This window comes from Bombyx mandarina, chromosome 06 (assembly GCF_030267445.1).
Source record: "Bombyx mandarina strain Sakado chromosome 06, ASM3026744v2".
Lineage (NCBI taxonomy): Eukaryota > Metazoa > Arthropoda > Insecta > Lepidoptera > Bombycidae > Bombyx > Bombyx mandarina.
This window is the reverse complement of record NC_143213.1, coordinates 12036732-12056277: the sequence shown is the minus strand read 5'-3', so window position 1 is coordinate 12056277 and position 19546 is coordinate 12036732. Positions and strand designations below refer to the sequence as shown.

At 37.2% G+C, this 19546-nt stretch overlaps 1 protein-coding gene across 2 annotated transcripts in view; it reads left to right on the top strand.

Moving 5' to 3' along the window:
• Window positions 1-19457, top strand: part of LOC114253018 (uncharacterized) — a 48457-nt gene extending 29000 nt beyond the window's left edge. Inside the window, exons 2-5 of one of the 2 annotated variants that reach the window (XM_028187751.2) lie at window positions 3969-4151; window positions 13254-13474; window positions 14082-18156; window positions 18235-19457. In XM_028187751.2, coding sequence (XP_028043552.2) covers window positions 3969-4151; window positions 13254-13474; window positions 14082-18156; window positions 18235-19184 — 5429 coding nt within the window. In that variant the 3' untranslated portion in view covers window positions 19185-19457. The remainder of the gene's footprint in view (window positions 1-3968; window positions 4152-13253; window positions 13475-14081; window positions 18157-18234) is intronic. The other variant, XM_089728378.1, reaches the window with a different exon arrangement.
• Window positions 19458-19546: the final 89 nt, after the last annotated feature.

The following is a 19546-nucleotide window of genomic DNA, read 5'->3' as shown; positions in this document are numbered from 1 at the left end:
TAGTATGGGACAGTCAAAGTAGAATAAGATTTCTTTTAGTTTAGATGTTGTAGTGTAAAGTTATTATTGTAGAAGTTAGAACGCCTATCGTATTGTCCAACTTAAAACAATTCAACAGGACACAAGGAGACAAGGGCGTTGTCTCAATTATTTTTCAAAGCTGTTGTGTTACTCTCCAAATTGTAACAGACAAATGTTTTATATTAACAATAGGCAGGGTGTAGGTACCAACTTGTTTTGTATTGTCCTTGTAGGCAGACGAGCATACGGCCCACATGTGTGCTTAGTGCGAGTTTTTTAACGTTCTCGATAGCGTAAAAGTTAACTCTTATCTGTATGGAACGGGATCGTTTGCCTGCGTACGCCGCTAGGGGCGCTGTTCCAACTGCATACAAAACTGGGTTAACTTTTACGCTATCGATAACGTTAAAAAACTCGCACTAAGCACACTGATGGTGAGTGGTTACCGTCGCTAATGGACATGAGCAATGCCAGGGGCACAGCCAAACCGCTGCCAACAGCTATTAAGCGAACCTACAATATTTCAAATCAAATCAAAATTTTTTTATTCAACATAAATGAAAGTACATACTTATTGAACGTCAAAAGAACTACCGCCAATTCACAAGAACTAGCCTCCGTCCTGAGAAAAATTGGCAAGAAACTCAGCGAGCATGTCTTTTTTTTTTTAATATTAGATTTTTTTTTTAATATTAGATTATTTTTAATATTCATTTTTACAATAAGTATTATAACATAACAATTATTACAATATTGAAATGCCCGGAGCGAGCAACTCATTCCCACTTTGTGCAATCTTCTATTTACCTACCTACGCCCTACCACAAATATTTGGTCAAAATGAGAAAGGGTCGCGCAAGAGGCGGTAAAAAATTTCTTTGCACACCATACATTTGGTGATAGTCATAGCGTGAAGCGTTGAAGTTTATTAGTTTTAATAACAGCCACCACACCTGGACGTACAAATTAAATAGATTATACATTTTTATCGTTCATTGAAACTAAACAGTCTTTTTTAACGAGATATGTGCGCGGTGATCTCATTGAAGATAAGATAAGGCAGTTTTTGAGATAGGTCCATAAAGTATAGTTGGTCGTTTGTCTCGATTGGAGCCGGTTTCATATTGACGAGAGTAATTTTTTTTTGTTTTTGTATACGAGTTATCAAAATTGCATCCTCCGCGATAAGGATTATTGGATTTGGCTGCTTGAAGTAAGTTGTCAATGTTTTCGTGATATTGATAATATAATGTTGTAGTATTGTTTTGATTACGTGTTACATGTTTGTAATTGAAAGCGTTTGTAAATCATAGGTGCTTAAGTGAAATCAAGATACGAATACGTTTTGCGTAGCATACATACTTACCTACTGCTTTTTTTTTTTGATAAAATAATCAATATTAAAGTAATTTATAACAAAACTGGACCAAAATTTCAACACTAAAATTGAATATTTATATTGTGATAGCGGAATGTGGTTTGACCGAAAACGATAAGATAATTTTTTTGGTTAATTATTTAAATAAATAAAAAAATCTAAGTGAGAAGACTAATGAAGTTTTTCTACTAAATAAAAAAAAACACTAGTATTTATCATTTAAGATTTATCAAAAAATAGTGTTAAATTTCTTTTTTAAATTAAATCTAACCTTTGTTTACAAATTTATTTTAAATTACATAATATTAAAAATACATAAGAGATTAAATTGGAAATAACATAACAATTAAAAAAAAGGTTATATAAAACTTTATTTTTCAAATACACAAATATTTCTTTGTCGTATTCGCATGTATATAGAAATTTAACTACTACTACTAATTTAATTATTATATTCACTTGAGATTTTAATATTATTTATTTTAATTGTAAATTCTAGTATTAAAGTGTATTTTTGTCAAATCCCATTCCCGAAGCGTCATATAGTAAAGTAAACAACCTATTTAATTTTAAATCGAACCAGTATTTTATATCAATTTGGTACAGAGAATGGCGTCGGAAAACTAGTTAACATCATGTCGGACAATTTGAAAGATTTAGAAAAACGTTTTGAGAGGAATGTGTTGTGCGTACGTCACAACAGAAGAGTCGGTTAGTATTGGATAATCAACTAAAACAGAGTATTCGTAATTAGCATTATAATTTTATTAAAAACTAGCTGACCTGGCAGACTTCGTAGTGCCTCAATCGATAAATAAAAGACCTAAACTTTTGTATAAATTAAACTTAAAACAAAAAAAAGGAAAAACAAAATTTTTATTTTTATTTAATTCCGAGAATTTTCATATTTATCTACCTTTTAAACCTTCTCTGGACTTCCACGAATAATTCAAGACCAAAATTAGCTAAATCGGTCCAGCCGTTCTCGAGTTTTAGCGAGACTAACGAACAGCAATTCATTTTTATATATAGAGACTAGAAACCGGTAAAATAAAATGCAAATTTTATAGAAAATTTGCGTACGCGGAGTACGTGTATAATTTTTTTTTTTTTGTGAAAGTCATCATTGGTGCTATCACAATTGCGTTATGAGTATGATTTTCTAATTTACCCTAAGATTAAAGTCTCTAATTACAGTACCTGTGGTCGAGCAATGATAGATCTTAAAGGAGAAATCGTCTCTTGTTTCAATTGTAACTTAATTCATTAGAGGCTAAAATTAGATCGTCCGGATTTTACTTCAAATATTCCAAACCGGAAACTTGAAATCTATGGAGGTATATTTTGTGCGCCATGTATTAAACTCTATGTTCAATCTTGTGGTGTTTTTACTGTGCTAAGGCTTATTATGAGTCTGCGAATAGGTCTCACCATCTTTCCTATATCAGCCCAAAAGAAGTCATGTTTGAACCATGGTTTGCCGTTATACAATGACTTCGAACTGACATACCGAGATGGAACGCGGCATCCACGTTGTAATGTCTATTGCGCTCCAGTGTTCACTTAACTGAACGCGGACCGCAAGCTTGTCTGAGCATTCGTAAGAAAAAAATGAATCTGCGGTTGGAAGATTTTTTTTTATTGCTTAGATGTGTGGACGAGCTTATAGCCCACCTGGTGTTAAGTGGTTACTGGAGCCCATAGACATCTACAACGTAAATGCGCCACCCACCTTGAGATATAAGTTCTAAAGTTTCAAGTATAGTTACAACGACTGCCCCACCCTTCAAACCGAAACGCATTACTGCTTCGCGGCAGAAATAGGCAGGGTGGTGGTACCTACCCGCGCGGACTCACAAGAGGTCCTACCACCAGTAAAAGCGATTAGAAGATCTATGTATACAATCCTCCTCCTCCTTTAGTCGATCGCTCATTGCTGAGCATCGTGATGCGCCCGTCTGTGACCTTTTTTTGTAATTTGTAGCCACTTATGTCGGTCAGTGGCAAAATGAAGTGCGTGGTCCAATCTCGTGTCCAGATGCTCGGACACTTGGTCACTCCATCTTTTTTGGCTCCAACCTCTGGATCGTCTTCCATCCACTTTACTCATCACTATGAGTCTCTCGTATATAATAGCCAGCGCGAAAGTAATTGCAAAATATTTATATATTTTTACTGGTGGTAGGACCTCTTGTGAGTCCGCACGGGTAGGTATCACCACCCCGCATATTTCTGCCATGAAGCAGTAATGCGTTTCAGTTTGAAGGGTGGGGCAGCCGTTGTAACTATACTGAGACCTTAGAACTTGTATCTCAAGGTGGGTGGCGCATTTACGTTATAGGTGTCTATGGGCTCCAGTAACTACTTCACACCAGATGGGCTCGTCCACCCATCTAAGCAATAAAAAAAATAGCTATCGTGTGTAATTTGCGTCGATTCAATTTATAATTTTTTTATCGTAATAATTGATGCACCAAAATCAAAACGTAATATGTCTTAATTGACATTCGTGGGTTCGGAATAAGATGTATTACTTATGTCTTTCCTATTTAAAAACTATTTATTTCAGGTCTGTGCACGATCCCGGAATATCCAGAGTACGAACCGCGCCACGGTATGTGGTCAGTGGCGTTAGATGCCATTTTGACGACGCTGCGATATCTCGCACCCGCCACCCTCCTTACTCTCTTCTGGGGCCACCACAGCTTCGTCTTCAAACTGTTGAAACATATAGATTCAGCTTTCAGAGCTAGTAAGTCTTGTTTTTCTTCTAAATAAATAATTATTGAAGATTATACGAACGAAGCCATCTTCAAACGAGGCTTACGGAATATACGCAGAGGTAGGTCGTGGCTTGGCTCTGCCTCTGGGATTGCTGACGTCCATGAGCGATGGCAACCACTTACCATCAGGTGGGCCGTATGCTCGTCTGCCTACAAGGGCAATACAAAACTAGTTGGTACCATCACCCTGCCTATTGTTAATATAAAACACTTGTCTGTTTCGATTCGGAGAGTAACACAACAGCTTTGAAAAATAATCGAGAACCACACACCATCAGATGTGGCATATACTCGTTTGCCTAAAAGGACAATAAATATAATTTATAATTTGCGTAATTACTGGTGGTAGGACCTCTTGTGAGTCCGCGCAGGTAGGTACCACCGCCCCGCCTATTTCTGCCGTGAAGCAGTAATGCGTTTCGGTTTGAAGGGTGGGGCAGCCGTTGTTACTATACTTGAGACCTTAGAACTTATATCTCAAGGTGGGTGGCGCATTTACGTCGTGGATGTCTATGGGCTCCAGTAACAACTTAACACCAGGTGGGCTGTGAGCTCGTCCACCTATCTATGCAAAAAGAAAAAAAATACTCTGTCTCTTAGTGGTTTCTTGCATACATAGCACTTTTTTTATTGTTTACTCAAAATAACGTAATTTTTGCTATAAACATAAATAAAGATTCGGAGATAAGATTATGTCGATGTTTATCCCAACCAGTGATCACTCAAATCAAATCTTATATAAGTTGGTACATCGAAAGTTTTAATGGCGATTTCATTTTTACAAATAAATTTCACGCAAATATTACGAGTATTTCGTGATCCATTTAAATTTGAAATCGTTTGTAAAAACAACGTTATTCTTATCGTTCGTATCGATTTCACTTCATAGCACTGCTGAAATGAGAAATTGTAATTTTTTTTTTGTCTTCATGTATGTTTTTATATTACATACTAGCTGACCCGGCAAACTTTGTTTTGCCATATATGCGCCATCTATTGATTACTTACTCAACCCAGTCGAAATGTATCGACATCTGTTAGAATCATTTGGAGTTAACAGATAATTGTGACTGTCAAATAATAACAGACAAATAATTAGCAATAAATTAAAATTGTGACTATAATTTGAGATTTAAACTATCCTATCTCTCAAGTTGGATCGAACTGCACATGGTGTGCGAATTTTATTATAATCGGTTAAGTGGTTTAGGAGTCCATTGAGGACAAACATTGTGACACGAGATTTATATATATTAAGATTGATATCCATTTAATTAATTGTTTATTGCTCTTTATCAACCCTTTGCACTCGAGAGATGATTCTCACTCACTATTTTGTTTGGTGCGGATATCCGACGTGCTGTGTAAACTATTTATGCTACTTTATTTCAATTTTTTTTTATTGCCCTGTCAGGTAGACGAGCATACGGCCCACCTGATGGTGAGTGGCTACCATCGCCCATGGACTTCATCAATGCCAGGGGCAGAGCCAAGCCGCTGCCTACCGCAAAATAATTGACATTTTATTTATGTTTTTGATATCTGTTCTTAACATTCTTTTTGCCGTTTGTAATTAAATTTTGTGATGAGCGCTACTCATCGCTCCAGTGCAAAGGGAAATTCGTGTACATACATATCTAAATAATAGTTTAAAACTATCTGTTAGGCTAGAAATTATAACAGAACACGACTCTCCGTCTTTAATTTAATGGCCACATCGGTGTCTGGTTCCAATCTTATTACTCAATTCTTTCCGAATTTTAACAACGTATACTATAAAATCAAATTCAAAATCATTTATTTTAGCTTTGACGTCAAACGCTCTGATTGAATGTCAAAAATAAGTCAGTTCTGAGTAGATTCGGCAAAACAAACTCAGCGGACTTGCTGTTTCCTTAAAGAATTTTTATTTTTTATGAATCGGGGATTACTGGAGGCCCGGAGGCCTTTCCAGTTTCACCGGGATAGGTGGGCGAGCAAAAGCTCAACCAGGAGGGATGGGATTTGCTAACAGCTGGCCCCAGCGCCTCCAAAGGAGACCTAATAAGTCAAGGACAGCTGCTTCGCGAGTGAATCTTCTACCGGATCGGAATCGCGACCCGCTGAGAAGAGCCGCCAAGAAACTGAACAAGCTGATGTATAGGTTAGGTTGCACATCGAACTCTTTGCCGGGTTCAACGAGTACGTTAAACGCGGTCCCGACTTCTAGTGTTAGAACTGAAGACTAATGCAAGAGTTATTGGATCTGATGGACGCGTCTAGGGCGTCGATGGTGACTGGCTCCTGCACGGACTTCATGTGTTTCCCGATCAATTCGAGGCCCAGGTCATCGTGCAGGACAACATTCCTCGCAAACCACGGAGCTCCGACGACTGACCAGCAAAAGCGGGATTGTAGGGATTGGACGGTGCCTGTGTGCGGGCCGCGTGAGCGAACACCACGTTCGCGCAATTCATGACGGGCCTTAGGCAAATTTTGTAAAGTGTCACCTTGTTCCGAAGGGACATTTTACTCCGCTTACAGATCATGGGGTAAAATTTGCCGAGAATAAACGAGGCACTCTGCAGACTGGTTTTATAGGCGGGCGGAGTGTCATGGATGCATCCAAGGTGACTCCCAGGTACTTGACCTTCCTAGCCCAGAGAATAGATTGGCCGAAGAGGGTAATCGGGGGTGTGAGATTTCCCTCCTAATGAGGGAGGAAATTTGTTTAAAGTTAACCCTTTGAAATAGCACCGCTGTGCTTTTCGCGGGGTTAATGTCTATGCGCCATTTTCAGGACCACTGTTCGAGGGTTACGGCTGCCCCTGGATTTTACTCGCGGTTAGGTATTTGTTCCTACTCGAGTAGTAAACGGTTGTGTCGTCAGCGAATAAGGCTATCTGGGTCGGCGGCGACCGGGGAATGTCGTTAATAAATAAACTAAATAGGTGCGGTGAACAATTATTATGTATATAGCGTCGTAGGAAAAAATATATACTTTTCGTTTTTCACACATTAGTGGTTGCTGTATATGCGTAATCTACAATGTGCATTACGTCTCAGAATGAAATAAGTTTACCACTTTTTTATTCACCAATACTATCTTAAAGAGTTTTGATATTTGGACTTAAATGAGAAGCCAATGACAACAAAATTCTAATTGTCTAACGGAAAATGAATTATTATTCTTACCAAATTTGTCAAACACATTTAAGCATTTCAGTGAATTCACACGCAATCAATCACGTTTGAAAATTACAGTTATTTCATTTATAAATCGAGCGACATTCTCGCATGCTCATACCATACCGCTTACGCAAGACTTTTAAATTCTAACAACGTAACCATCTTCGTTGTCGTAATGAAGTCATTATAAATTCTGACAACAAAATTCATAATCCCCCTCCCACCGCTTTTGTACTACAATTATTTGAAGAACTAATAGTGATTAGTACTTCAAATAATTGTATAAGTAATTATCGTACAAGAGCATGAAATCGTTGCCATAAAATATCTTCTATAAATACATAGGTACACTATAAGCAAATAAGCTAATGCAGTAAATGCATTTAAATTCACTTGCACTTAAGTCGTCGTGTCCTAAAGGACGTCCGGTGCATTCGTGTTGAGCGATGCACCGGTGTTCGAATCCCAGGCGGGTACCAATTTTTCTAATGAAATACGTAGGTACTTAACAAATGCTCAAGATTGACTTCCACGGTGAAGGAATAACATCTATACTAATATTATAAAGAGGAAAGATTTGTTTGTTTGTTTGTTTCGAATAGGCTCCGAAACTACTGGACCGATTTGAAAAATTATTTTTGCATTAGAAGCCGACATTGTCCCTGATGAACATAGGCTACTTTTTATTTATTTATTTTTTATTTATTTTTTTGTTTCATGTGTGTTTTAATGTTTCCGAAGCGAAGCGAGGGCGGGTCGCTAGCAGGTTAATAAAAATCAAACCATCAAAATTATAATTTGCGTAGGACCTTTTGTGAGTCCGCACGTGTAGGTACCACCGCCCTGCCTATTTCTGCCGTGAAGCAGTGATGCGTTTCGGTTTGAAGGGTGGTGCAGCCGTTGTAACTATACTGAGATCTTAGAACTCATATCTCAAGCTGGGTGGCGGCATTTACGTTGTGTACCTATGTCTACGGGCTCCGGTAACCACTTAAGACCAGGTCGGCTCGTCCACCAGCTATGCAATAAAAAAAATAAAACATCGTCTCTACTATCAACAACTAACAATTAACAGATATTTGTAAAGAAAATTCTGTACGTTTAACCACTTGTGTTACTTTAATTAATATCCCCAGTTCTTAACTAACGTTTCATAGATAATCACGTCGGAATTTTATCTTTGGTCACGGTACAGTAAGAAAATGTAAACAATGATGTTTTCGGCTGACTTCATCAAGGCTGTTGTGTGTTTCATTTGAAACTCTAAATATTTCGACGCTTGAAAGGCAATCCTGACTAAGCGACAAAAGTATGTAAAATGAGTTAGATACACCATTGGAATCGTCTGATTTTTCTGCGTCATTTAGTATAGGTTTCATCACTCTGTGACGTGTTTTATGTCGCTTAGATATGGTGTGATTTTCATAAAAATGCAGAGTTTTTTCCTACCAAACGACAAAAAAAAAGTTATTTTTGAGACATCCTGCAGTTAGGACATTTTAATAATAAGGTATTATTTACTTAGTCAGTTATTCATGTTTTTAAATTTTCATTTGTTTGTATTTATTTATTTTTACTTGTTATGAAATTTTTCTTTGAAACCACTTAGTAGATTGTACCTATACAAAGTAGTCGTAATTGGTACAGTTATGCAATTTAACCTGAAACAAAATGGAATAATATTGAATCTTAGATAGTTTTACTTGTTTAACATAATATCCCTTTCCATCCGTAAATATTTTTACATGACAACATTTCTAATAACTACGTCGCCTAGATAATTTTACTTGATTAATTTCAATGGTTACTTTTGGCGCTTAGTTATGTTTACCCGTAAACAAAATATAATTTTTTGTCGCTAAAGAACTGCGTGAGTTTAAATACGTTGTGTGGGTATGCGCAACTAGTCGCGTACCACGTTTTGGCGGGCTGGTAAAAGGTGACTTTCGTAAGCTGGGCGTCGCTTAGTTAAGTCGTTTGTCACATTATTTTGCATTTTGTTCCCATGAGGGAGATGTGAACCACCAAATAAGGCCAAAGAAACGACTATAGATTCCGTAAAAAGATTTAACAAAAGTTTACAAAGTCGTCGTGGTCTAAAGGATAAGGCGTCCGGTGCATTCGTATGTAGCGATGCAACGATGTTCGAATCCCGCAGGCGGGTACCAATTTTTGGAATGAAATACGTACTTAACAAATGTTCACGATTGACTTCCCCGGTCATCGTTCTCGTCGAACCCGTCGTTCGCGACGAAGGGTTCGGCGAGTAAATTAACCCATAGACACAGCCCACTGAGTTTCTCGCCGGATCTTCTCATGGGTCGCGTTTCCGATCCGGTGGTAGATTCTGCGAAGCACTGCTCTTGCTAGGGCCAGTGTTAGCAACATCGTCAGGTTTGAGTCCCGTGAGCTTACCTACTAGTTAAAGTTACGCTGATACATAAGTCGTCGTGGCCTAAGGGATAAGACGTCCGGTGCATTCGTGTTGAGCGATGCACCCGGTGTTCGAATCTCAGGCGGGTACCAATTTTTCTAATGAAATACGTACTCAACAAATGTTCACGATTGATTTCCACGGTGAAGGAATAACATCGTGTAATAAAAATCAAAACCCGCAAAAATTATAATTTGCATAATTACTGGTGGTAGGACCTCTTATGAGTCTGCACGGGTAGGTACCACCACCCTGCCTATTTCTGCCGTGAAGCAGTAATGTGTTTCGGTTTGAATGGTGGGGCAGCCGTTGTAACTATACTTGAGACCTTAGAACTTATATCTCAAGGTGGGTGGCGCATTTACGTTCTAGATGTCTATGGACTCCAGTAACCACTTAGCACCAGGTGGGCTGTGAGGTCACCCACACCTCTAAGCAATAAAAAAAAAAAACAGTAATAGCGTGATTTTGTTACAAAAAAATATATCCCTATTGTTTCTTACAATAAATGTTTATTCATAAACGTCTCACTCTTTTGCATGATTTACCATAGTAATTTATTACATTTTAGTTCAATTCTTTACACTTTCTACATGCATAAAAAAATGGAATAGTATTTAGATACATTTACTCGATTTGTTGTGAACTATGGGATCACTTTAGTCCAATATACCCAAAACGAAACTGTAAGCTGTGCGAATTTGTCTAACTTTACATGTTACTGAAAATCTTTCAACGATAGCTCATATTGTTTTACACGTTACTCCAAATCTTTCAATGCTGGCTTAGATAATTTTACTTGTGACGAGAAACCTTTTATATAAAATTCAGATAATTTTACCTGTTTATCAAATTATGGACAATATATATAAGCGACAATAACTGCTATATACACAAATGATAGCAAATAACCTTTAAGTATATTCGATGGGCAAAAAAAAACTATTTATAAGTCTATTAAAATAATTTCAATCCTACAGTTAGATTCGTTAAAATATATTTTTTTCCAAATTTTTCAACTTTAAATTGCTCTACTGTAAAGTTTACGCATTGTCGCTTAGTCATGTTTGCCTTTCAAGCGTCGATTTGTTAATTTGAACTACTATTTAAGGCAGTTTGAGTTTGTGTTCTAATCTCTACGAAAACCAAACTGGTTCTAAACTTAGAATGACATATCCAAACTGTCGTGAAGCAGCTGAATCTAACGGTATTGGCATTAAGGCACATTATTCTATAATCGTACTGTGTGTCTTACGTCAAAATCACAATGTATGCTTACATTTTTCTAACAGTATCTATCGATACGTCCGTTGGAGTGACAGAGGACTAGGCGTTATCTTGATACAAATACTTGTTCTTTTGAGAGTTATCGCGGCTTTGCATTAGGGTCGGCATATAACACATGTCAACTCTCGGCGACTCTACGTTAAAGATGTGTTATGATCACGCGCAGTTTGAGACTACCGCCCTATTACCTACTACAACGAAGCATTTATTACCGCACGAAGGATAGATAGCTGTTGCAAACTATTTGGGTCGAATTTTCAATCTAAGGTAATAAGAAAACACTTTTTTTTTTCTCTTTATGAATACAAGACGCTTCCCGAATAAGGTTTGATGTTATAGGTCATTATAAATCTACATATTATAAGCAAGAACAAACCAGACTTAGAACAGAAACGTTTAAATATTTAAAAATAGTTTTTTATGATATAACAATATGCACATACGTACGTTTGGTCAAATGAAGCCCAGAATTTCTTGCTGATTCTCCTTCCAATGCTTTCCAATGCAATGCAAAGCTCCAATCCGTGTTAAAGTCTTAAGCATTTAAAAAGAGCTTGTAAGACAAATGGGAAATTTTTTTTTTTTTAAGCCGCTGTTTTGAAATCGTCCTAGCCAGAAAGAAATGACTTAGGTACTTATTACAGACGAGGCGATTATGCCGATATTCAATGGAGGCAGATCCACGTTTTTTAAGTACATACGTATAAATAACTCAATAATATGTACATACACAACGGCTTTTACGGTTAAGGTACACAGCACGCATACACACGCGATCGATGTAAAATTACTTAATATTTGTCATGAAGCCAACACTAACCACAGGTAATGAGCGAGCAACTTTAAATGCAAACCCACCACAATTTTTAATATTTTATAATAGTAAAATCAAAACACAAGATAGAGCAGGTTCAGGACTTTTTATCGTTTCATTGTCGTTTACACGAGATAAGTTTTCAGTAAAACAAAGAAATAATATAGGTACACGAAATATTCTATTGTCCGTAATAATTAGTGAGATTAATCCCAGCACACATAGATAAATATCGTTCTGGGAAATTTATGACTGCGTTGTAGATAGGCACTCCTTTTGTTGTTTTAATCTTGACCTTAATCTGAAGAGTAAAATTTAACGTCAAACCGTCTTCAAAGTTAAAGGTAGGACGTCTTGGAGTCCACACGGGTAGGTACCATCACCCTGCCTATTTCGGGAAGTAGTTGTACTGTTAAAACCTTAGAACTCTTGTCTCAAGGTGAATTTTACGTTTTACGGCGGGTTTTACATTGGAGATGTCTATGGGCTCCAGTAACCACTTAACACCAGGTGGGCTGTGAGGTCGCACATCCACCTAAGCAATAAAAAAAAAAAAAAACATAAACTGGTGGCAGGACCTCTTGTGAGTCCGCACGGGTAGGTACCACCATCCCACCTACTTCTGCCATGAAGCAGTCTTGCGTTTCGGTTTGAAGGGTTGGGCAGTCGTTGTAACTATACTTAGTAATCGGTCTATAGGATCAGGTATGCCTAAACCATTATTGACTACCTAATTGCTAATTATGTATCCTAGTAAATCTAAAGCTGTCTATTTACACGATGTGTTTAAGTTACAATGCAATTTTTACCCAAACGTTTAGTACAAAGTTACCTCGAGCTTCGTTTGTAAAATAATTTGATAAAATTCTACACGAATATATTCGAAGGTGCGAGCTAGTCACCTTGTGCTAGTACTATATTTTCCCCAGAAACTGTCATTTGTATAATATCTTTAACTTATTTTCTGCGTAATTACTCAGATCATGTCAATACAGGTTATATCAGTCACGTCCTATTGTCTATAGACTCCCGTAACGCTACGGTAAAAAACGAAGTCTTAAAGATGCATACTTCTTATCAGCCCACAGACGTCCACTGCTGGACATAGGCCTCCCCCAAGCCTCGCCACAAAGACCGGTCCTGCGCTGCCTACATCCAGCGGATCCCCGCGAACCTCAATAGATCGTCGGTCCATCTTATGGGAGGCCTACCCATGCTACGTCTTCCGGTACGCGGTCGCCACTCAAGAACTTTCTGGCCCCAACGGCTATCCGTTCTACGAGCAATGTGTCCTGCCCACTGCCACTTCAATGTCGCAATCCTTACAATGCCTACTATGTCGTATTAATTATTGATCAACTCTTTCAGTTGTATTCTCGAGTGAAGAACAAAAGCAGGAAGTATTGAGATGGCTCGCAGAAGTCGGACCGGTGAGAGTGGACGACCTGGAAACGGTTTGGAAGCACGGCTGGATCGTTTGCGGCGTCCTTGACGCAGCGCTTCCGGGCTCTTGCGCTGGACATCCTCCAACAAGGCTCTCCTTGCAGCATGCACAATCTATAGCCGACCATTATCTTGGTGTTGAACCTGTAAGTTTTGTATCCAATGTATGTTCTAATGTTTTTATTGCTTAATAGGTGGATGAGCTCACAGCCCACCTGGTGTTAAGTGGTTACTGGAGCCCATAGACATCTACAACGGCTGCCCCATCCTTCAAATCGAAACGCATTACTGCTTCACGGCAGAAATAGGCAGGGCGGTGGTACCTACCCCCGCGGACTCACACCCCCGAGGTCCTACCACCGGTATTTACGCAAATTATAATTTTGCGGGTTTGATTTTTATTACACCATGTTATTCCTTCACCGTGGAAGTCAATCGTGAACATTTATTGAGTACGTATTTCATTGGAAAAATTGGTACCCGCCTGAGATTCGAACAATTCTTTCCAATGTATGTTCTAACTGCAATAATTATAGCTTAAAGTCTTTATGATTGCATTACTACTAATGCCCAGCGGCAGACCCATGCATGTGTAAAATTTAATTCAAAAGCCCTGCTTCAATCTGATATGAAGAAAGATAAAATATGACATGTCCTCTGGTAGTAGGTACAGATGAAAACTCTCTTGCAAATTAAATCGAAACAAAAATAATATTTCAATCAATTTAAGTATGAAAACTTGGATAATTTCAGGTCTTCTCCCGCCAAGAGCTGGAGTCGAATGACTCGTTGAGCAGACACCAAGAATGGAAGTTAGCTACGTACTTGGACCGCATTCGAGAAGCTCTAAAAAAATTAACACCACCAGTCTCGAAGCCAACGTCACAGAGAACATCACCAGAAACCACCCAAATCACGCTCGATTATGTCGCAAAAGGTTCAGGATTGACGGCTGCCCAAATAAAAAACAAAATGCATTTCAAAATCTATCCAACAGCACAGCAATCATTAGACCCGGGAGAAATAACAGTTCTAATCAGAGGTCCAAAAGACACATACGGGATGACCGTTTTACCCCCGATACTGGGTAAAGCACAGATGATTAGACAAAAATTACTTGGGTTACATTCAAAACAAAATTTCACAGAAAACGCATTACCGTTAACATTGGGCGCAGCTTACTTAAGAAGTTATGGAAAAAACGACATGAACAAAACATATTACATACCGAAAACGAAATACGATATAGAAATAGAGGCAGATACGAGAGGAGATCACATAAAAATAAGCTACACAGTAAATCTCGAAGGGAGATACGAAATATCAATTACAAGCAGAGGTCAAAGTATTGTCGGATCACCATTTGTAATCAAAGCAACACATAATATTATCAGTATCTTAGAAAAAGACAGTTTCCACTTAGAAGACGGCGAAGAAATAGACATAGTTGATGTAAAAAATGATCGAAAAGTAGTCCTTCGAATTGTCGATTTCGTCACCGAAAAGATGCTACTAAGAGAAAACGGCACGTTAGAAAAAATAAGCGACGAGGAGGCAAAACTCTTAATGACAATAGATTCAGAAAATAAGAATCCTCTTGACTTAAGCAAAACGAATAGCTTAATAGAAACAATAGAAAATAAAGTGACGGGAGAAAACGAAAGTAAATTTAATCAGGTGGCACGTAAAATTTTATGGTTAAATCGAGTATGCAGAAGAATGAACAAACTAATTGATGAAAAACAATCGATCTTAAAAGATACCACTTATACTCCAACAAGATCCTCCAAAGATATCCCTGACATAGTAAATTCAACGTTCAGCGACAAAAATACAAATCCATTTATAATCGCCAAAAAACAAGACAAATACATTGTGCCTGAGAACATTTCTGTGTCAATACGAACGGAAAAATCTAAACCAATTTATGATGAAATTCACGAAAGTGATACGCCTAATAATGAATTACATATCGAAACCGCAGGAAAGAAATCGGTTTCTCAGTCTAACAGTGTGAGTAATAGTCCTGACAGTCTCAACGAAAGTGAAGATAGCTCATTGGATAGATTGACTCATTTGATTAATAATCCATTTGTAGCTCAGAAATGTGAAGAAAATTTACTCCAAGATAACGATTTTGGGACCATCGTCATTTCTCAATATGAAACAAATGATTCACAAAACGAAGATATTGAAAATAATTCAATAAAAATAGCAATAAACACTAGCTGTAATTCATCTTTATCACCGAATAGTAATCCGTTTATTGACGACGACTTGAAAGATATGGAACGCCCAAAAACGCCAATTCACAAAATTATATCTGGTGAAGTGACTGATCGAAACGATTCAGTTTATGTAAATCCTAAATCCGAACTAATCCCAGAAGATATGCTCGGAAATGAGTTTGTTAATCCATTTTTTATGCATCACCACAAAGAAAGTCCTCATTTACAGCTTCCCATTACAGATTTTATCATTGGAGCTCCTGTATCGTTGCCACCAATGATGCGGACTTCATCTCCCGAACCAGAGATGAAATCGTTGATAATAATTCCATCCAGTGAACAAAATATGTTTGATAATAATGTTGAAAATAAACAAGAAGTAATTAACACGCAATATTATACAAATAAAGATGATTGTTCAACTGACAGAAATAAAACTATTACGGAAACATACAATAGTTTTGAGTCTAACTTCACACAAAGTACAGAAACATCCGCAGTATCAAATGAAAGCGAAAAAAAATTTTCATCTTATAAAATCGACGGAACACGGTCAGAAAGAGACTCATCTCCGAGAAAAGATTGGGATTCTGCTTACGTTAGTATTGACGATAATAGTAGTTGTCCCGATACCAACAATAACGACAACGTAACATTATATGAAGCTTTAAACAAAGAAAAGATTTCACCTACCAGTGAAAACTTTTTATCCAAGCAAAGAGAAATGGCTAATATGGGACCAGCAGAAAGAGAACTGTGGCAAACATGCTCTGAATTAGGCGGTTCTCAGTTGTCAGAAGTAAAGTCAAATAGGTGGGAAATACAACGACCGACTTTTACACCCATTATTGAAGAAAATGATAGAAGTGTTTCGTCGGGAGCCAAAGCATTGTCTGATTCTCAGAACGCAAACGAAGCTGAATCTATTGCAGTGGCATTTGCTGAACTAAACGATATGTATATGGAATATTTTCCTAAAGCAGAAAGTAGTTCTACAGTAGAAATTGAAGAAAGAATTCAATTTAACGAAAAAACAGATAAGGTAGAACCCCAAGAGAGTAGTGTCAATTCGGCGTCTGTACCTGTATCAGATGTGAAAAGACACGAAAATAAAGTTGAAGGAACGATTTCTGAGGTTCAGTCAAATGCCACTGAATCAGTTTCAGTAAGTCAAAGCCTTCTCGACGAAATTCAAGTCTCTCCCGAGTCTAGTGATAATAATAACATACAAATGAGTAATCAAAAGAAAAACAACATAGTCTTAGAACGCAAGAAATATTGGGATGAGAAAATTCGCCAAATCGAGGCCAATTCACAAGAAACTGTTGCTATGCAGAGAAAGAAACGTGTTTCTACAAAGCAAATGAAACATGACTCTTTGAGTAAGCGAAAGGGTAGACAAATGGTCAAAAATTATTTAAGAGCAGGTGGTTATAGTCATATAAAAAACACAACATCTAACGATAATGCAGGAACAGTAATTGATACTTCAATACCGCAAAGCGTATCCGACGTGGCACAAGAAGAACAATGTCAAACAAAGCTCGTAGATAAATGGAAAAAATATTGGGATGAAAAATTGCAGAAAGAAATAGCCGAATCAGATTCGGTACACATAAAATTGAAAGCTGTTGACACAACATGCAGCAATCCACAACTACCAGTACCTGAAGAGCATTCAAATACTAACATTAATGAAAATAGACTTACAAATGAAAATATTGCAAAAACAGAAATGGCAGAAAAAGCTTTTGCTTGTACTCCAACAACGCCCGTAAAACAAGAATTACCAGAAGAAGTGTTCAAGGCTTTCGAAACAAGTCCTAAAAGATTTTTTGGCACATCGCGGAGACAAATTTTAAGTAAGATCGATATATTCTGTGGAAGACACAGTAGTTCTGATGAATCATCGCCAGAGATAATCGAATCCAATCATGAAAGCGGTTTGGTTTCTAGTCGGATATCGTTGTTCCACAATTTGTCCAACACAGAAGAATTACCTTGGGCGAGGAAAACCAAATCAATGCATAACATTCATCAAAGAAAAGACAACGACAGCGTTGTTGTCTCACCAGACATTAGACCGAAAACTTTAGATGAAAGCAGAATTTGTTCCATGAAGAATGTTCTCGTTCAAAAAGAAAACACTAATATAGATGAAGATAAATTTGAAAATGCTATCCAAAATGAAGAAATAAAATGTTCACGAGTTAATTTGAAAGCCGCAGAACTCAACAAGGAACTACAAAAACGATCGCGATCTGTTGTACAAGAGTATATTACGACCAACATAACCCCGGACTATAATAAAGACATAGCTTCAGAAACGCCTATCAATTGCGTTAATGAAATCCTCCGAAGGAAATCGTTTAGTAAATCCGAAATGGACATTTTCAGTAAAATATCTAAGGATTCTTCTGATGATTATTTAGATAAATACAAGTCTTGTGATGAACTACCTAAAATAAACGTCAAGAACTTCATTTCACTATACGAAACTGTTTCAAAATGCAGCATTGAGTCAAAGCCATTCAAAAGAATTTACAAAACAAATTCCGTAGATTCCGAGAAACTTTTGCGCATGAACAGCACGAATTCGGGTTTGTATAGTTTTATTAACTTCAGTAATGTTATTGCGACAAATTATTTATCGTTAATTGAATTTTTTTTTTTTGTAGATGCTGTTAAGACAACGGATGTGGCAGTAAAGAGAACGGAACGACAAAATATCAGGTTTACTAGTCGACAAAACTCACCGGAATGTTCGCCGCGTAAATTGAAAACCAGAGCACTAAGCGCAGTCAACATAGATAACATAGATAAGGAATTAATTGATATAAAAGTAATCAAGGAACAAGATAAGGAAACGACATACGTCAGCCTTTCCGATATCGAATTAGAAATCGTGGAGAGTAGCCCCGACAAGTCGACGGAATCTACTCCTAAAAAAGAAACAGTCGCAGAGCACGTGGAATACAAAAATCGTTTCAGATTAGCGAAGCAATATTTCCAATCGTTGGAAGAGCTGACGGACGAGAAGAGACCAACAAAACTGAACGAATGTGAAATATTATTAAATAAGCCTATCGAATCTCTTGACACTGATAAACCAAAAAGGCGGAAGAAAAAGTCTAAATCGCTTTCGATGCCTTCATCAGAGTTATCGAAATACTGGAGCGAAATGCAGGGGAACCATACAAACAACAGAAGCGATACGACTACAAAGAAGCTCGTCAAGATCTCAGAGAAATTTAATGTCGAGGACTTATTTTTGGATGTGATGGAAGGGAAACTGAGTCGACAAGGCAGCTTACGGGGTATACCGCATAAGAAAGCGGTGCTAGCAACATTCAGATCAATGGAAAATCTCTCTAACAACCAACTTAATTCGTACGATATATCAGAAACGCAATACCAGGACTTCGAAAACCAGAACACTGTTAAAAAAGCCCAAAATTATTTGACAGAGTACCCTTATATACCAACAACGGATCCATCAAAATATCACTCTAGATTAGACGCGAAGGCCTCAGGTCTGATTTCTTTTAAGGAACTTTTAGGAAAGAAAAAAAGAAGGAATAGCGTGCCTGATTTGAGACTAGATCCAACATTTTCTGCAGACCTTTAAATAATATATTATGTATTTTAATAGTACCTTACCGATAGTCAATACTCAAGCGTTTTTTTTTTAAATAAAAATATATATTTTTAGGTTCGCGTTAAAAATCTTTAAACAAAATTGTTATTGAAAATATGCTTTCTTTTTTTTTAGTTGTATAAGTTTTTTTCTTTATTATTGTACAATATGTACAGACATTGAATCTTATGTTAAGTTTTAAGAATTTTATTGTGCCTATTTATTATAACAAATTCAATTTAATAAATTTAATTAAAATAAAAATTTCTTTTATTTATAACGAAGCGACTATTACTGCGCTGATATGATATACATGCGTGATAAAATAATGATATGATAATTTTTCTATATCT